Raw genomic sequence first — 19,720 nt, forward strand, 5'->3', positions numbered from 1 at the left:
TTTCAACCGTATATCTGTGTCCGTATATATGCAGAACTTACCACAAAAGAAGAAGACAAACTAGCCATCATTAACTGATCGATCGCCGGCTATCTGTTTTTGGCCTAGAGCATGGCTTATGTTCCTCATCAAAACTCCAGTTCACGTGATTCGGCTACAGGTGGGTCCCATATTAAAAATACATAGCGGTCCTAGATTTTTCTAAAAAACAAAAACTATTAAGTTTAGTAGCTACTGATTTCTCAGCTCCTTATATTGTTATTAGAAACTCTCACATCTTCATCCTTTCGTTTTTTGTTATGGTGTCGTTATATTACGTTATGTAAAGCTACCAAGGCATTTATCATCCGCGCAAGATTTTCTCGAGCCATAAAATCTTTGATTCACTGCCGTTTTCGCCCAACAATTCGCCAATTTTCAGAAATGCTATTTTTCAACATTTCATACAATCCTTTAAATAAAAACATTGCATTACTAAACAAACTGGCAAATTTAAGGAGTTCAAAGCAGTGGTAACTCATTAATAATTGATATCTTTAACACATATTTTAGTAACATTTCTAATGATGTAATTTTTTGCTATATTTAATTGATTTATATGTGAGAATATATCTAAGTGATAATTTTTACACGTATTTGTACCATAATTATAATTAATAAATAAATGTCTTATGCCATACATTTCGTACGTCATCAGTATAGAATATTCGTTTGTACTCCGACTCGAACAACGAACTTTCTAATTTCGATTATCCAGTTCCCAGTGTGGTTAAAACTTGGTATCGATTAACGTTGTATATATAAATCATTTTTAATTGCTTAATCAAAATGTATCTTTTACAGGTTAATTATTCATCTGTGCTACAATGGAAATAGCCTTCAGACGAGTAATTTGCCTTTTAACACGTACGTCTCATTTTCTGTTGGAGCCTTTCTGGAGATTCCTGTGAACATGTTCTGCATATTATCTCTGGATAAATTCGGCAGAAAATGGCCTGATGTCATTTGTCTATATATCGGAGGAATTCTTGGAATTATTAGTGGATGTTTATCTAAAAGTAAGTTTTAATCATTTCTGCTATTTGAACGTTATCTAATAAGAACTATATTAACGTAGATAAAAGGTGTTTTGTTGTGAGATTCAGAGAACAAAATGACACTGAATCATTGCACAGGTACATTTAGAAGGGAAAGTAATCGGGTTTTTTTTTACATTTAGAAAGATAAGTAAATCTTTTGGGGAAGGATATTTATTCTAAATATCCACGCTGAACGGGAACATATTGCTTAAGGTTTTTTCAATTTTTGCATTTTTCTTTTATAATTCATTCGCTTAAGTCAAAAATGGACATAATTTTAAATTTTTGCATAAAATATTTACGTAAAGCCTTTTAAATAACCACAGGAGTAGAGAAGGCGAGAGGTTAGGTTGCCAGTTGATTGGGTGAAACAGAAAGAGCACGTGAAAAAATTTATCAACAAGATTTCAGAATTTTGTATCACAGCAGCGTCTTCAGTGAAAGCAAGCCAACTAACGACAATTGAGAAAAGAAAAATTAACAAATATGAGCTGTTTGGAGAGCAAGGAAGTGTTAAAAAATGTAAAGAAATTGGTAATATTTTCTGTGTTAATGGAAAGTCTCAAGAAAGTCTATTTCGACAATTAAGGGCTCTTTTTTTTTAAATAATTTTAGGCAGAAAAAAAGATTAAAATATTGGACAATAAAGGATTTTTCTTTTTAATATAGGTCCAGTTTTGTCTGTGCGAAACTTTTAAGATTCCTTTGCATGACTGATATGTGATAAGTCAAAATGGCAAGGAATGTAACCTTTTGGAAGTTTATATCAGGAGCCAGATCTTCAAGGAGCAAACTGCAATTTCGTTTAGATGGCAATAATGACTAAAACGTCAGGCTTGTACAAAACGCCTGTAATTGATGAAAAAGAAATAAAAGGGTCATAACTAAAAGAAGGGTCATAACTAAAATGGTCATAACTAAAATGGGTCATAACTAAAATGGATCATAACTAACTAAAAACTAAAACAAAAACTAAAAACTAAAAAGGGTCATAACTAAAATGAAAAAGAAATAAAAGGGTCATAAAAGGGTCAACTGCTAAGCAAAACTGCTGAGGTTTCTTCAGAGTGCAAACTCGGAGAAGAAAAGCAGAAATATAGGATAGAAATATATTTTGTTTAATAGAATGATAGGATTTAGCACATGGAGGACAGTATACTATGAAAGTTTTCTATATACTTGAAGAGAGATTAGGTTATTTCGAATCAGGAGACATGAAAAATGAGCAACGTCCTCGACGGGACTCGGAACCTCGGACATCTCGAATACACTCCGAGTGTTAGTAGGATATTAAAAATACACCATAAGGCAGTAACTAGTTTTTTTTTTATTATCGCTTATGTCAATTAACAGTTAAAGGTATGCCCATTTACTAATGTGTAAGTCATTGCCCATTGCGTGGATTACTTTTTTAATATGATGCATGTCAAATGATGCCCCCTCTGCACAACACATTCATCTAGGCGGCGTTGGTAGCTTGCCATAACTCGGCATAACGTATTCCCTGGGACACTGCCGATGGCAGTTCTGATGCGATCCTTCAACTCAGGAATGGTGGCACAACGTGTTCGTAAACGTCTTGCTTCAGGTGGCCCCAAAGTTGGCACATGAAAGATCAGGTGAGCGAGGCGGCTAGGAAATGTCACCAAAACGGGAAATTACTCTACCTGGAAATGTCTGTCGCGATGGTCCGTCCATCTGGAACTTTTCCATAACGTCCCAAATTGAAATGTTGCCGAAATAGACGCTGGATAGCAATAACAGAGTGGTTATTCTTGAAATAACTTTCAACAGCAAAGGCACGATGCTGTGCACTCCACCATTCCATATCATTATTACACTCAAAATGGCAGCTCATTAGTACACGAATGCGACACGAGCTGGCGCGCATTCATGCAGTACGTCATTGTACTACTCAAGTCAAGCTACGCTATGAACGTTGCCGCACCCTGTAGAATCAAAATTAAAAAAAAAGGCTTTCCTACGTAGAATACGCAAACTGAAAAATTGCCTTAAAAAAAGGAAAGAAAGACAAAAGTATTTCGATTTTCGTAACCCCCTATGTCTTTATTCTTTTGTATTTTTAGGGAAATTGAAGTAAAGGTTTTGCAGTGAACGTACTAGTAATGGTTAAAAACATTGTAATTACATATTACGTTAGTGAGTTTAAACTTCATAGAGTTTTCATTTCTCGAAATAATAACCTATTTTATATTCTGGAGAAATATATTACTAATACTAGATTGAATTGAATTGAATTTTGATACAAGAATCTGATATTTTAAGAAACTGACATTAATTTTTTGCTAGTTACTCCAGAATAGAAAGACAAAATAAATGTAAGGACAAGCATTCCCTGTTGTAATTTATTAATTGTGTAAGTCATTAAGATAAGCAGTGTTCGTCTTGTGTTTTTCTTAAGCATTTCATTTTACGTTTATATTTTTTAAAATTTGAGGGGATAACCTAAGCAATTTAGCATAAAAATCGTAGTTATTCGGTTGGTTTATTTATAAAAACCAAATAAGGTGTTTATACCTTATTTGGTTTTTATAAATAAACCAACTTGATTTTGATCTTAAAATGGAATTATAAGGTTTTTATAAGAATTTATAAGATTTATAAGGATATAAAATAATTTATAAGGATATAAAAAATTTATAAGATTTATAAGGATATAAAATAATTTATAAGGATATAAAAAATTTATAAGATTTTAAGGATATAAAAAATTTATAAGATTTTAAGGATATAAAAAATTTATAAGGATTTATAAGAATCTATAAGCAATCCACAGCAAAACAAAAAAATTCATATGAAAATTGTGATCATACATAATATTTCCACTACTTAAAAAATATTGAGAAAGCCGATAATTAAGTGTCTGAATGAGGTATGATGAAACAAGTCAAATAACGCGTTGCAGAAGAACTATAACGGTTGTAATCAAAATTTTCTCTAATTTTCTGTTCATGCCTGAAACAATAGTCATCCACGCAGCCTTGCAAACTGCCAAACCTAAAAGGTGTTGTATTTCCACGCGCCATAAAACCTGCAGTCTTTTCACACCCATCAGTGTAGAAAATATTAGTGTATTAAAGGAAGACTTTTCTAATGTCATTTATTACATAGCTTGGCTACAGAATAGTAATTTAGTTGCCATCTACTTAAGAGTTTGTTGCACTTCTTTTTTGCTTGCACTGTACTCACATATAAAAGTCAGTACTCAAATAATTTATCATATATTTTCGCGAGAGATTTGAAAAGTTCATAATTTCTCGAGAAGTGATAAACTCAGAATTTTGTTTTTTCTCAATAAATTAAAATATATAGCTATAAAATTGTGCTGCAATTGGAAAAAAATAACACTTTTCGAGAATTTAGAAAAGACATGAAGTCAAGCATAATTATCAGTGACTGAACTTGATTTTTGTAAATGAGCAAATAGAACAATCTTAGTGACGTAGCATATCTTATTTAAATTCATATGACAAATCTCCAGATATGAATAATTAGAATATTCTTCGCAAGCTTTTGCACTTTAATACTATTGATTTTAGCAACTGAGGTTTAATTATATGTCTTTCAAATGGAAATAATTATCCCTTAGCCTTTTAACTGTCATGTCCGAGATTATCTCGGGCACAGCACTGGTGTTCGAAAATGTCACGTCCGAGTATTTCTCGAGGTATTTGTTTTCTGAGTGCATCGTATTGTTATACCCGAATATATATCGGGAGACGTTTATTTCGGCTTCATCTCTTTGTCAAACCCGACTGTATCTCGGGAAAAGTTAATGTGCGCTCAATAAATCATCAAATTAACTTGACAGTTAAAGGGTTAACATAAAATCTGCGATAATTGTAATTTTATAAATTATGTTGTGGAGACATTAGGATTTTTTTGGAAGCCAGAGAGATGAAAAATTAGCAACCGCCTTCGCCGGGAATTAAACCACGAACCTCTGAAATACCGGCTCCGTGTGCTGATCACTACACCACGAAGACACGCTGGGAAAGCGGAAGAAATACTTTATAATGACATCTCTTGCAAATATTTTAAAGATTTCATTGATTTAAACATAATGTGCCTTTTCTTATGCTCATCAAATTGAGCATTTAGGTTAACAACATTTTAAAGTTACTCTGATTATTTAGTAAATTCATTTGCTATTTTTTAAAATTTGAATGAATATATATTTCAAAATTTAAAATAATTCCTATTAGAAAGTACACTTAACACTATTTCGGCATACCTAGCTATTTTAACCTAAAATTCCCAAGTATAGTAAAGTAAGTAACTTAAGGTACGAAATTTTGAAAGAAGATATACTCAATTATTTCACCAATCTCAAATTTCAAAGATCTGTCTGAGTAAAAGGGAAATTGAATTATTCTTACTTCTTACACCGTACACAAGTTAAGTAATAGAAAAATTGGAATATTAAAAAAAAAACATTTGTAAGTTTCTTAAAAATAGTTTCCTTAAAATATTTGTTAATCGTATCATTCAAAATAGAGAGCAAACAGCAATTTTAAGCTATTTAATTTTCATTAAAATGTTATAGTCATAATCCAGCTCTAAATCCATCCGTTATAATTTTGCTCCGAGAAACCTTACTGGGATCAGTTATCAAATCTGCAGGTTTAAGAAAAAACATTTAAGCAGCCAGTCTTTCGAGATTCATTGGTGAAAAAAAATGCAAAATAAAATGAGAGAAGGAATATAATAAATGCGTAATGAAAGAATATTGGCTAAATTAGTAATAAGCCGGATAAATTACTTTTATTAATGCGAAAATAAATGAACACCAAAATAAAAAACGTAAATATAAATTAATTGGAATAAAATTTGAACAGCAATTAACCTTTAATTAAATATATGCAATAATTAAAACGCGTAGGGATATTTAAAATTACGTATCATCTGCTATATAGTGATTCATAAATTGCTGGCTAATTGCACTCTAAATTGCAGTTTTAAAAATGATCGAAAGAGACCGAATATTAATACCCAAAATCGTCAAGCAGCATTTTGGCATAAAATAAAAAACAGAAAAGTAATAAATGTTCTTTTAAGGTGGATATAAGCTTCTGCCTTGTTACGAACGTTCGTCAGAGTGAGTGATGATACCGTGGAGCGGCAGTAAACGTTCAAGGACAAAAAGTGGCGTAGTGATGAAAATTTGTCAAGTTGTAATGTCAGATCAGTGCCGTAGGTCCTGTAACTGGTCTCGGTTCAAGTTAACGTTTTGATCCGCCTATCTGTTGAAGATATATTTCTACTACACTTGAAAAAATTATTTTATCAATAAGTGTGAAGAAGGACAAAATGATTACAATGAGTCGGCGAATAAATTTTGTTTAAGCTGAAGCAGCAATGAATGATTAAAAGTTTACTGCCAGGGAGCATTGAATAAATAAATAAAAAATAAGAGTGGGAATATATGCTAATTTATAATGAAACTCAAGACAAAGCGTTTAGAAAATATAGTTTTAAATAGGAAACATTCAAATATTGACTGAACATAAATTGTATTTATAGCCAGAAATATATTTAAGCATTAATTGGACATCATTCGAGCAAGTGCCAATTGAATTACTAATGCTTTGACAGCATATTCGCAGTAATAGAAAATAGCCCATTTATAATAAAATTGTATTCCAACATTTTATTACATACGAATTTTACAACAATTTTAACTTGCATTATTTGCTTTACGAATGTTACCTTCCAAGTATTAATTCAACATAGAAGGGAAACCCGTTTAAGAAAAATTTTAACATTAATTCTATAATTAGTACTCTAAAAAATGGAACACATGGGAGGTGGGTATTCAATACAGCACATTTTACTGCTAAAACACGGTGCAATATTGTAAGGATCTAGTCTTACTAACGTTTATTTTATTTTAAATCTTTACTATCACTTCTTATTTTCTACTTCCTGCCAGAATTAAAAGCTTTAACTTATTTATGCAAATTGGTCTTGCGAACGCCAAGTACTTAAGTTGTGGCTTTTTGCCAAGCAAGAGAGAGGAAGGAGCTATTAGAAGCAGGCCGCTTGCCATAGCAGTTTTACTCGGTTGCTGGTTGCCTTCAAGGCCAGAGGTTTAATCCTCGTGATAATTTTAAACGTATCGTAGTGTTAACAGTTCTTTGTACTACATACGGCCTTTCTGTTAATATACGGCTAATCTTCAAGTCGACACTTGTTTATTAATCCAAAGTTAGTTTAGTTAGAATTTAGTTAATATTTTTATATTCTTACGTTCAGACCACAAGTGGTTGGTCTCTTTATTCCGAAGTCCGGAAATCATTGTAAAGAGAGAAAAATAAAGGGTTTCGTATACCCTTCCTGTGTATCTTGTCTACTTCCCACATTTATTGAACATAGCTTTAGTAAGCTCCCTGTTCCGAGTCAGGTCATTTAATGTTCCCCAAGCAAGTAAGGAGGAACACTGAACCTGATAATATGTCTAAAATTAATTTTTTTATTTTCTGTATTGTTGTACGTGATTTCAAAGCACTTAGCACAGCAGTCCATTTAGGTTAGATTAATTAGCTTGCCATTTAGCTTACCATTCGGATTTCAGCTGAAAAAAGGTTTTGTTAGTCTTCAAACCGCTACTGAAAGGTATCCAAGTCATGATCGTTGCTGTAATGTAAACCACTCAAATATTGCTTGAGAATTTTAAACAAAAATAACTCTCTTGGGACAAAACTCGTATATACATTGGATGGAAGAAAAATTAAAAACGTATTGCTGGATAGCAGTGCGAGAAACGTGAGTTGGGCATTGTAATTCAGAAAACACACTATTCTAAGTTTGCCCCAGACCTTTACTTTTTGTTGGAACTGAGTCAAAGTATTAAACACATGAGTCACCTCGATATTATATTGTACATAATAAGCAGTGATCCATATTTATCTTAAAAATGATTAAGGAAGATGCCTGGATTCTGAAATAGTGGGTTTGGGCAAATCCCTCGGGTTTCCTCACACTCGCAAGGCCATATTTTATCTCCTGTCACTAGCCGTGAATAAAAATTTTTATCAGCGTTTATCATGAGAAGCAGCTCTTCAAGCTACCAATATTTCGTCATTTCTGGTCTTAACAATTCTAGATGCATATCTAGCTCAGATCTTCGGACATACCCAGTTTTTCATGCAACAATTAATTTGCTGATCCACACCGATAACCATTTTCGTAGCAATTTGGGAAGCTGCCACGTGTTTGTTTTCCATTAAATAATATTTTAGATTACATTTCCTAAATAATTCCAGCCATACCGCGGCCTGATCTGAGTTTACTTCCGAATGCTGCTTTTTCCCGTCTACATGTGGCAATTCACTTTTTGACGGTTGCAAATGAAGGTACTGTATCACCATAGACTGCAATCATATTTTCACGAATAAAATGGATCTGGGTTATGCAATTTTTGTCAAAAGCTCAATCATTGAACATCGTTTTAAATTTACAGTATTAACATTGACTAACGGTATTTAATAGCCTCTAATAATAACACGCGCTATGACATCCTTTCTATATTTCCAAAGCATGATCATGATGCAATCATTTCACTAAGTTTCGTCATGAAAGGTACTACATGCTAGGATATGCAATTTATTAGCATTCCAGCGTATGCACATGAAGCAGGTATGAATAACGCTGCTCATACTAGGTGTATATATATATATATATATATAGGAAGACTGCACAGTGGGTTTCTCATTTTAAAATCGTATTTGAATGTTGGTTGTTTGTATAAAGGTTATGTTATGCCTCATGTACGCAGCATATCCAGTGTTGAACGTTAACATTGAATGAATGTATATTATAAGTTCTGATGTAAATTTTTGTAGTCACATAACTGACAAAATGAACTAATCTGCTGTGCATTTATTTATCTCCTCTTTTATTCTTTTACGGTGTAGATATTAGGTATTTTAAATTAAAGAAAGGACCGACTTTAAATAGTTTATGCGTAGTGTTAGAGTAAAACGAATTCTGGCCTTGGAATTATTGGTGATTCTTCGATCGGGCTTAGAAAGAAGAAAAGATATGCTTTTGTAAACTACCCGTTTTGTTAATATGAATAGGAATACTAGACTGTCACTTGAAATACTAATTTATATCTTACCTGTTACCTGGTGACTGATATTACTCGTCTCATAGTTACATCAAATCAAGTTCAGGAATTTTATCGTGGCCGAGAGGCAGGAGTTGACTTAAGTCTTGGCACACTGTAAGTGACAGTGCGAATTTATTTAGCTCCGCCCCAATTTTGAGGGAATTCTCCGGGGATTGTGTCAAAATTCTTGTTAATCCTCTTCCATTTCACCAATTTTTCGAAAGGACTTTCATCTCTACAGTATTTTAAGTTCCCATTACCTAAAAAAAAAAAAAAAAAAAAAAAAAAATTTTACACTTAAAAAGCCTCTGACGAGTAAGGGGGTGATTACGAACCTTTCAGAAATCGGAGGAAAAATAATGAAAAAATTAAATAATATTACAACAGGTAGCCTTACAAATGCTGTAAGAAGTCTATGAACATGCCCTGCAATGTATTAACAGCAGCAACAATGATGTGTGTAGATGGCTATAAAACTGTTTTCTTCAGATCTCAATTTTAGTTTTTATTTCAGCTCTGAAACATTATAGCTATGCGATTAATTTTAATAGTACTACCTAATCGAAATATACGATTTGCAAAAAGAAATGAGTTTTCTAAAAGATCATATCTTTCAAAGTTTTGTAAAGACATAAATAGGCAGTCATCAGACAACTAACAGATCTTTAATACAAGATTATTATATTAAAGATCTTTAATATAAGATTATTATATTAAAGATCTGTCAATTAATCTGTTAAAATTGGACTTTAATCAATCTGTTAAAACTGGACTCTAATCAATCTGTTAAAATTGGACTCTAATCAATCTGTTAAAATTGGACTTTTAACGCACTCAGGTCTGCGCGTTAAAAGTCCAATTTTCGTAGACTTGGCAAATAATGTAAAATATCTTTTAAAAATCGAGTAAACTATATAGCTTTAAAGAGAGTTTAAAATTAATTCTCCCTCCGCATCTCAAATTCTTACGCATTCCTTCCTTGCACATGCACGGTTGGAAGAGAGAAAAACTATTCCGCTTTTGAATTAATGTAAATTATAAGCTCTGATGTAACTTTTCGTAGCCAAATAACCGACATAATAAACTAATCTAACTGTGTATATATATTTATTTCCGCTTTTATTCTTTTACGGTGTGAAGAAAACGACGGTTTTCGTCTGATCGATGTGGACACTTACCTGTTCCTCAACAGTTTTCAGTGGAATATATGACCAGACGATGTTAATAATGTGTTGCAAACTCATCGAGACTAATTATGCTCTTTTTAATTACTTTCAGATGCTGTGCATGAAGTATTTGCCATGGCAATGCTTGTCCGCATCACTTTTGCTGCTGGGACAAATATCACTTTTCAGTACACAGCCGAACTGTTCCCCACCGAAGTTCGTGGCAGAGGCCTGTCTTTGCAAAGAATGTTCGGAGCAATCGGCAGTTGTTTGGCGCCCACCGTTGTCTTTTTGGTAAATATGATTGATAATGCGTGACGTATAATTAATTGCCTCTAATTAGTGGTTTACGAACTACTGATATTGCTCAGTGTGGCTTTTCTTATTAACCGGCAAAGGAAATGTGAGCTTAATTATAGCAATTATTGTAGCAATCATTACATCATAAATAATGACAATTATCACAGAATCTAACCACTACGTGAAGTAATAAGGCTTTTCCATTGTCCAAACTTTATTGCATCTAAATGTTCAAATCTTCTTTGTGATGTAATGAGCTATAAAATTCATATTTATCTGCGTATCAGTGTTTCCAACGTACGTTAAACACATAACAAAATTAATTCATAGCTCTCCTTCGATTGCTTCTTGCATAAATACTTATTGAAATTCAATCCATAATTTCATTTATGTAAAGTAAGTGTAACCTTCTGCAGAAAACTCGCAATTTAAATAAGAATGAAATATTATTTTAGAGTTACTTTTCTTATGACTTCCTTCCACTAGAACCTTTCATCTGTAGCTGAATGGATAAAACTACGAATATCAATTTTGCCCATTCAGCTCATTAGTCCCAAATATGATTCATGGAGGTACAACAGGATGGCGCATTAAGTTTGCATGGTATTCCTTGTACATGCATCTTAAATGTTAACTGTTTTATTTCAGAAAGCCTTCTGGAAAACACTGCTCAAGAAAGCAGATACCTTCCCTTTTCCTTAATTAATTGTCTACCTGGGTTCCTTTACTAATATGTTTATACCAGCACAAATACATTCTAGAGTGACCTTTTATATTAATCTTTAAAGAATCTTTTGAGGTAAATTAATTACTGCGATTATTATAACAATCGTTACACCATAAATAATGAGAGAAGTGATACAGTAGCTAACACTAAAGAGAGTAGTAAAATTATTTAGTCTTAGGGTTTAGATGCATGTGACTGTTAAAATATAAGTAAACAAAGTTTGATATGATTTACTGCCCAGAGCTGCTAGAATATTTTGAGATGGTCTATTGTTCAGTGTTAACATACAGGGGAATCCAAAATTACTGAGCGCATTTCACATTTGAATTTCGTGCCACAAGTAGACATCATGTGAAAGTTATTTAATCTTTAAAATTTTTCTGTGTAAAACTGTTTTAAATGGTCTTTCCAAGAAAACAATAAACATGTACGCACCTTATTTTGTTCTTTTTTTATCAAACATGAAATGCGCTCAATAAATTTTGACCACCCTTCATATTTATATTTATAAGGCATTATTGTTTGTAGGCGGAAATCGATCGACTGCTTCCAATGCTGGTACTTGGTAGTTTGTCGCTTGTAGCTGGTTCATTGATCATCCTATTGCCAGAGACGACGGGTCATCAATTACCTCACACTTTAGAAGAAGGCGAAAAATTCGGTGCTCAGGATAAAATTTGCTCTTTCTTCCCTTCAAGGAATAGGTAAGCATTTGAATGCATAACTTAAAAATTTACTCGTGTAAAAAAACAAAGTTTGTTGGAAAAGATTTAAATCTAACTATTATTGAGACAATAATAAATAAATAAATAAATAGAAAAAGTGTTTGTGTTCGTTTTCAAGGCAAGTTGTTTATAATTTACTTAAGAAAAACTGAACATTCGTAAACTCAACTACAAGCAAATACTCTTGCAGGGTAAATGGCTTCGTTTTTATGTTATTTACTGCATTACGTTTTGTTATTAACTATTAGGTGTTTACAAAATCCTTTAGATTGCAAATAATTTGACATTACTGTGATTTAACAGTAGTCCTTTTTACGGAGAAGTCTTGTTTCAGAAAGTACTGATTCATTATCCTAAAATTTATCTTTGGTATCCTAAGTAATAACGTTATTTTTATTAGAGGTAAAAAGAGAACGTGATTAAATGCGTCTACACGCCATTCTATAATTTTATATCAAAGGAAAAAAAGATTATTGTGAATTCAAAAATTGATCAATTTATAATTTGTGAACACATAGAGAGACCATTTTTTGTACCGAAAGAGACGATTTAGAAGCTACAGGAGTAGCAGAATTGACATCAATGAAAAATCGTGATCAGAAAGAATTTAGAAGCCATGAATATCGTTGGAAAACAGGATTCATTTACTGAAGTATTTCAGAGAGTTGATTCATTTACTTAAAATATTAACTATATATGATTCTTTCTGTTAATTAACTGAATGCACTTAAAAACCTAAGGGACATCTAAAAGCATCTCATAGAAAGGTACATCCCATTGTAATATTCAGATGTCGCCAAGTTTCTCGATTTCAGAGTTTTAAGTTCTTTACCATACCGATTAATCTTCTAGGAAATGCGAGAAAGAATGGTACTCATTTGCATTTTTAATATTTTTTAACGATATCTCCCAAAACGAAACTTAAAGCGTAAGGTTTTTTTCAATACATAAATAACTACGTTGAGGAGATGAACAGATAATTATGCAGATGATAGAAGCAGGCAATTCTATCCATACAGAATTCCGTTCAAACGAGATGATAAGATAATCATCTCGTTTGACAAAATGGCAAGGAAGCCGGATAAAAAACCCAAGGCGTAGAACAATTCGTCTTGAGCGTTATCTTCCTTTTACATCAAAATGCTATACAGCTGTCACATGTAGAACATTTTCTCCTTATCTCTTTGCAGGGACATAATACTTTGCGACGACATCTTACTGTAAGATTCCTTACGTATGCATCTATCTGTATTCTATCTCAATATTAGCAGAAACAAATTATATTCTTGAGTCTGAAATGCGGATTCTTCTGGAGATTTTTTACTTCCATTTCCTTTTCGATCACTATAGTAATAAAACACATAGAGATTCCTTTGACAGTGCTAATGTTCTCGTTAATGAACTTGCTAACTAGAAAATGTTTTCGATAAAATTTGCTCTTAATGAAAGAAAAGCTTAGATTCATAAAATGAGTATTTTCAGGAAACATAGACTAATTTTAAGAAATCTGAAATTTGTGTGGCAAGAATTATTTGGCTTTTAGAATATATCCTGTCCCCTACTAACCCCTTCCGTTACGAAAACCCCCGGTTTTTTATTTTGAATGCATAAATAAAAAATATTTAAATATTGAATTTTGGAACAATATTGAAAGAACTTTTCACACCATTTAACTGAGGTTAATTCTTCACACCAACCATAAATAAATCTTACACACTTCATGAAACTCAACACTCGGCGATTTTATCGCTTGCGCCGGTGAAATGGAAATTTGCGCCGGCCAAACGGAAAAGTACCGTTTTTCCTTTACAGAAATATATATTGACCGATGCTCACACTAAATTTTTACAAGAATGAAATCTTACAGACTAACAACAATTCGGCAGTGACTTGTACCAAGAAATTCTAACGGTAAACAATATGTGATAGGATCTGTGATATTTCCACAAGTAAAAAAGGTGTTGCCAAATTCAGTACACTAGAAATTTTAAACTAAATTAATTATCATATTCAACAGTATGTATGACGAGTATAGCTCGTCATTGTGCGATATGGCATGAAAAACCAATGACGAGTGTGACTCGTCATTGTGCGATATGGTATAAAAACCAATGACGAGCTAGACTCGTCATTTTACCGGAAGGGGTTAAAGCTATTATCGACTACCTTTGACAACTGATTCTACCGCATGCTGCTTTTATGATCCTCATTGACAATAATGTATGGTTTTTATTGCTAAAATGCCTTCTACTGTGTCTTTAATTATTTGTAACAGTACAGGAGGACAGGTTTACATCATATGGAAATTGCAAAATGGTAATATTATAAACGCATTATTTAGATATAGATTCAACTGTAATTAATGCCAGCTCGAATTTTAAGTGTCATATTATAAATTGTGGAAGCAACTAAAAAAAAAAAACATAGTAACGGCAATTACTATAACTTCACTTAAACTAAGTAAAAAAAAGTTGAGATGAGGGGGATAGGAAAGGTAAAAAAGTAAAACAACATATAAATCGAAGCATCGATTTTAACATACAGTTCTTGCGCAGTTCGATAAAAATGAGACAATATCTGCTTATTAACAAAATCCCGTCACAGTAATCCCGTCACTCTGTTAAATTAACTTTTAAATTATAGGTATTTACTGATTCGGCTTGAATTTTAAGCAGACTTTCTAATAACATATTCAAAATGTTGTATACATACCTATGTGTGAGAGCAGAAATCAACAATATCCATTTTAAAAATATTCTTAAAATTTAAGTGCATGCTTTTTAAAAATAGAACAAGTTTCAACTGCGTAAATAAATAAGCAAAAAATAAGGTTGCGAGAAATTAAAATCATTTCACTCATTCTATTAAACTATATCTGCTTTTGTTCTAAGAAATTATTCTATGAATATAATCTAGTGCAGTTATTTGAATAGTAATAGAAAAAAAACGTGTGCACAGTCATTAAAGAGGAGCAGTATGTAAAGACAAAAATGCAATATTTATATTTAGCAATGGCAGGCTTTCAGATCCATTTTTTATAGCACTGATATTTGCAATTTTCAGTAATGAATCCTTGGTCATATTTTGATCTATTGTAAGTATAATTATATCTTAGACGCACATGAATACGCATGGATTCTAATATGCGGATTCTAATATGCGTAATCATGTGCGCAGAGTTATTTCGCATTACATTGAACCTGACTGAGCATCGAGCCATTAGGTGAAGCGCATATGCCCGAGATCAGAATGTAACACATAAAATGTTACGTGTTCTCGTATTATAAAAGGTCACGTCACATTGCGTCTAAGGAGTATTTACTCATTATAGTAATTATTATCATTGCTTTTACAAGTTCACTTTTGAAATTATCGATAAATAGTTTGCGCGTTAAAGAATGTGCTTGATATAATAACTATAAAATTGTATAATGTAGTTGACTAATAAATTAAACAATATGAAAATAATGGAAACCGAAATGAAATAGAAATGCAAATCAACCGCGAATGTTATATTTAACTGTCATCATTACTGACGTTTCTTTATTTCTTAATCATTGTTTTGGAACATCGCATTTTCAATTCTAACTTATGTAAACATGCACGTGAGTGTATACCCACCCACCATATAGAACGTTTTCCTGTTCCTTTCGAAACTTCCGCGTAATTATGGAGAGAAGTTTTCTTTATGACCTGTCGCTTTCTTAGTTTCGTTGTTTACTGTGAGAAGGTTGAAAAATGTGAGAGGGTTATTTACTGTAAAAGTCAAATATTTCATTGTTTATTCGAATTCTTTGGGTTGTTAGCCATGTCCTTTCTGCATATTGCGTAAAATATTATACTTTCTTGAAGTTTTTGCTTTTCAGATCCCAAAACGTTGTTGACTCTGCTCTCGAAATATTTCAGCAAGTCGATATCCTAGGTAAAGTTTGATGTTTTAGGAACAGAAGGCGCGAAAATCGTGGTGATTACGCTAATCTAAGTGTCATTCACAAACTCTTATAAAATTAAAAATGAATAACAATGAAAACAAGGAATGTATAAAAAGCTAATAAAAGCCCGAGGATTTAACAAAACTCTGGAAATATTTTAATGAAAAATCAAAATATTAAGCACAAAACATTAAAAAAATCAGCGAAATCTTGGTGTTTAAATTTTTTGGTTAATTTGAATTAAAATGAAAAGCGCATCAATCATGATCAAATTTATTATTCTGTAACTCTCACTAGAAATCAACTGGCTACCAAACTGTCACCTTTTTAAAATCTTTTACAGAAGTTGCCTGTCAGGTATTTCCCCTGACCTTTGGTCTTTTGTCAAGGACTCAGGCGGAAAGACATCCTTTCAAGATCACTTCTCTTGCCATTGATGCTGACCAGTAATCACTTGAATGTAATAATCACTTCAAGTAAAAAATCAGTTGCCAGCTTCAGTAGCTCAAAGATCGCTATCCAATTCAATACGAGCCCTAGTCTTAACAAAGTGAAAGATTAGGACATCTCTGAAACTGAAAGGCTAGAAAACGCTCATCAAAGATCTCGGCTGAAATATTAAATGCATATTTCATCTTCAAAATAAATTTCTGAGTTAAACGTTCTCATTTATTGATGCATCATAGAGAATAATTTGAAATTTCTTGTAGTACTATAACATGTCTTTAGGAATTTTGTTTTGTTACAAGAAACTATGGTCAAATACTCATTAAAATGTTTTCCAATGATTTTCATTCCTCAACAGGTTTGCAGCTGTTTTATACTTTTCAAACTTTTATTTTAAAGTCTGCAATACTAGGAAAGTTACACAAAATTTTAAAGAAATTTATTTAATAATTTACCGTCTAAAGCGTAACATTAGAAAATCGAAAGAAGACAAGATCGTAATTACTACTCCTATGCTATCTGTAGCTATTTATGCTAAAAAGTATCATAATCTAGGAATTTTAAAATTAAAGTATCGAAAGTTTGTGCTGAATTTCTTTAGCTTTTAGAATATCATAATTATTGAAAATAAAAGAGAGCCTCACAGAAAACAACAAAATAGTAGGAAAAATCTCGTTATAAGGAACAAAAACTTAGGTAACTCTAGATACAAAACGAAAAACGAATAAATCTCGAGAAAAGTGAAATAAAAAAATGGACCCTTCAACAGACAGCCTCCATTGAACACGTGAAGCTTCATTCTGTATTCTCTTCTCGATGGAAAGGTTGACTGCGTGAACTTTATTTATTTATTCTCTTTTTATTCTTTATGATGTAAAGTACAAATCAAATTTTCTTAGCCTATCAGAAATATATTCTTAAAATGGATCACACTAATACTCTTTTGCAGTAGTTAAATATATAACTATGGAAACAACAAAAAAAAACTTACTAAAGAACTAATAGTAGATAAAAATTCTCTAAAGATGGCAAAAAGCATAAGGGAAGTGGTTGGAAACCCGTGGTTGCGAAAGAAATCTAGGCAAATTCAGATAAATATTACGGAAATATAAAGGTAGATGAATTAATAATCAAAATTTTGTCAGCCAAGATAGTTTTCTGAACGCTTATTAGAACTTCTGTCTGATGATCAAATCTTCACTTAGTAACTAGTTCTGAAGGGTACCATTCGTTATTATAAACGAAAAGTTGGTGTTCCTTTTGCCTCGCTATTCATTAAGTTAATGCGCACATTGTGATGTGCATCGTGTAACACAAGTGTAAAATACCTCGCTATTAAGTAATTTCTGCTAGATCGACAATACCCATTTTGAGAGGTAAGCGATCTTGGCCTTTCTTCTTCAGGATAAAATTACTTTTTAGAACTGATAGTGAATCATTTTTTTTTTCCGGACATTTCTTTTTTCAGTAACTAAAGTTCAAGCCCAATTTTAACAACTGCATCTATAACGTATCTATTTCTTGCCATTTGCTAGCTAAAAATAATTTGGATTTCTCTTAATATTTATAAAAATTAGAACTGTTAATACAAATGATTATTTTTTCATTAATTAGTAGTGATAATAATTGTATTAATAATATATTTTTTCACAGGAAAGCAGAAAATGATGGAGAATGGAGAAATGGGGCCAAATTCGGAAGGGATAATTTGGCAGCTGATGTGCCTCAGGGTACACAGGGAGTATTTATTTTGACCGCCAAAGAAACAGAAGCTAAACTATAACATTCTGTACAAATAAAGCATTCACCTTATTTATTTTACCTCCTGTATATTTTCATGAGTTCTATCTATAATAAAGTTATACTTGTGATCACCTAAAATACGTGTTTTTTATTTATTAAAAATTTAATGATTCATAAAATCCCTCTGAACTTTAAAATTACTGAAAATCAAAATAAAATCCTCATCCAAACGAAACTTTTAATGAGATAGTACTAAGCAGTTTCGGAATATTTTTTAGTAATCATTCTATCTTTTTCATGGCCTATTTGAAAAGCGAAGTGAAATATATCGAAGGCTATTGCAGAGAGGAAATTAAAAATAATTAAATCCTTCGAAGAAAGAAAAATACAATTTCTAGCAACTCTGTTTAAGTATTTATAAATATTTGTGCGAGGAAAATTATTATACCTAGTTTATCAGTTGAAGTGTATAATTAGTATTCGAAGTTTCTTTACGTATGAGTATCAGGTAAAAATGTACTTAAAATTAGACATGAAAATCTAATACCAGTTTGAAATAGATGGCAAAACGTAGACAAAAGTAATAATCAGTATTTTATTCAGTAGAACCTAGTAATAAATATAATATATGTACTCTTATTTAATTCAATTGTTAAATTTCCTGTCTGAAGATTTCTTTAATTCAAGTATGTCGGTGTCAAGTATTGCATAATAAATATATCAACTTACTGCATTTTATCCTCTGGAGCGATTAATAAGGTCTCCTTATTACCCGCTTTCTTCCCCCAATGATTCGATGATAGCTGTGGACAACTGTTGAAGTATAATTGTTTCAAGCTGTTATAATGATTTCTTTATGCGTGTGCGTGTGTGTGTGTGTGTGTGTGTGTGTGTGTGTGTGTGTGTGTGTGATTATGGCAAAGCCTCGAGGGCTATCTGTCTAAGGGAAGGGATGCCTTCGTGGAGAACTTTCTAAGGGAAACTGGCTCGTATACACGTTACACATGGGGAAAACCACGAAAACACCCATGCAGCCAGCCCGTTCGCGGAATTCGAACCTCGGACCGAACTACCAGTGTTCAGCGACTTTACCGCTCGGCCGCTGGTGGGCCCCGATTTCTTTATGAAAGCGATGAAAGTATACATCACAGCTGATGAAAGTGGACATGTTCCTTTTATAGAATGAACTCAGATTTTTTATATAGGGAATATATGTTGATATTTTCCGTCCCAATGAGTTATCAGTCTTCCTAATGAGCTTTTTCTCTTCCACAACTTTTTGTTACCGAAACAAATAGAGTTCTTTTAGCAAATGAAGAAAGTATTAATCGGGAGTGATCAATAAATTTAAAACATACTTTTCAATCACTTTAAACATCTCAAAGCTTTCAGATGAGAAGCAAATAAATTACTCTGTCATGCCAAATCAAAACTCAAACTAAAAGTTAATTAATTATGAAAACGCAC

The 19,720-nt window shown here is 32.3% G+C and overlaps 2 protein-coding genes across 2 annotated transcripts in view; one reads left to right on the top strand and one right to left on the bottom strand.

Annotated features, from left to right (window-relative positions):
* LOC118187428 (organic cation transporter protein-like) overlaps positions 1–18,391 on the top strand; it is a 231,287-nt gene extending 212,896 nt beyond the window's left edge. The window contains exons 7-10 of the mRNA XM_035357647.2: positions 844–1,058; positions 10,492–10,673; positions 11,935–12,110; positions 18,164–18,391. Of these exons, the coding sequence (XP_035213538.2) occupies positions 844–1,058; positions 10,492–10,673; positions 11,935–12,110; positions 18,164–18,293 (703 nt within the window). The 3' untranslated portion in view covers positions 18,294–18,391. The remainder of the gene's footprint in view (positions 1–843; positions 1,059–10,491; positions 10,674–11,934; positions 12,111–18,163) is intronic.
* The window catches only part of LOC118187434 (DNA (cytosine-5)-methyltransferase 3B-like), a 487,890-nt gene that overhangs the window by 363,379 nt on the left and 104,791 nt on the right, over positions 1–19,720 (bottom strand). Inside the window, exon 2 of the mRNA XM_085807194.1 lies at positions 9,223–9,473. The gene's annotated coding sequence lies outside the window, so the exon portion shown is untranslated. The remainder of the gene's footprint in view (positions 1–9,222; positions 9,474–19,720) is intronic.

Source organism: Stegodyphus dumicola, chromosome X1 (genome assembly GCF_044657685.1).
Source record: "Stegodyphus dumicola isolate Sdum_Otavi_A_Nest chromosome X1, ASM4465768v1".
Classification (NCBI taxonomy): domain Eukaryota; kingdom Metazoa; phylum Arthropoda; class Arachnida; order Araneae; family Eresidae; genus Stegodyphus; species Stegodyphus dumicola.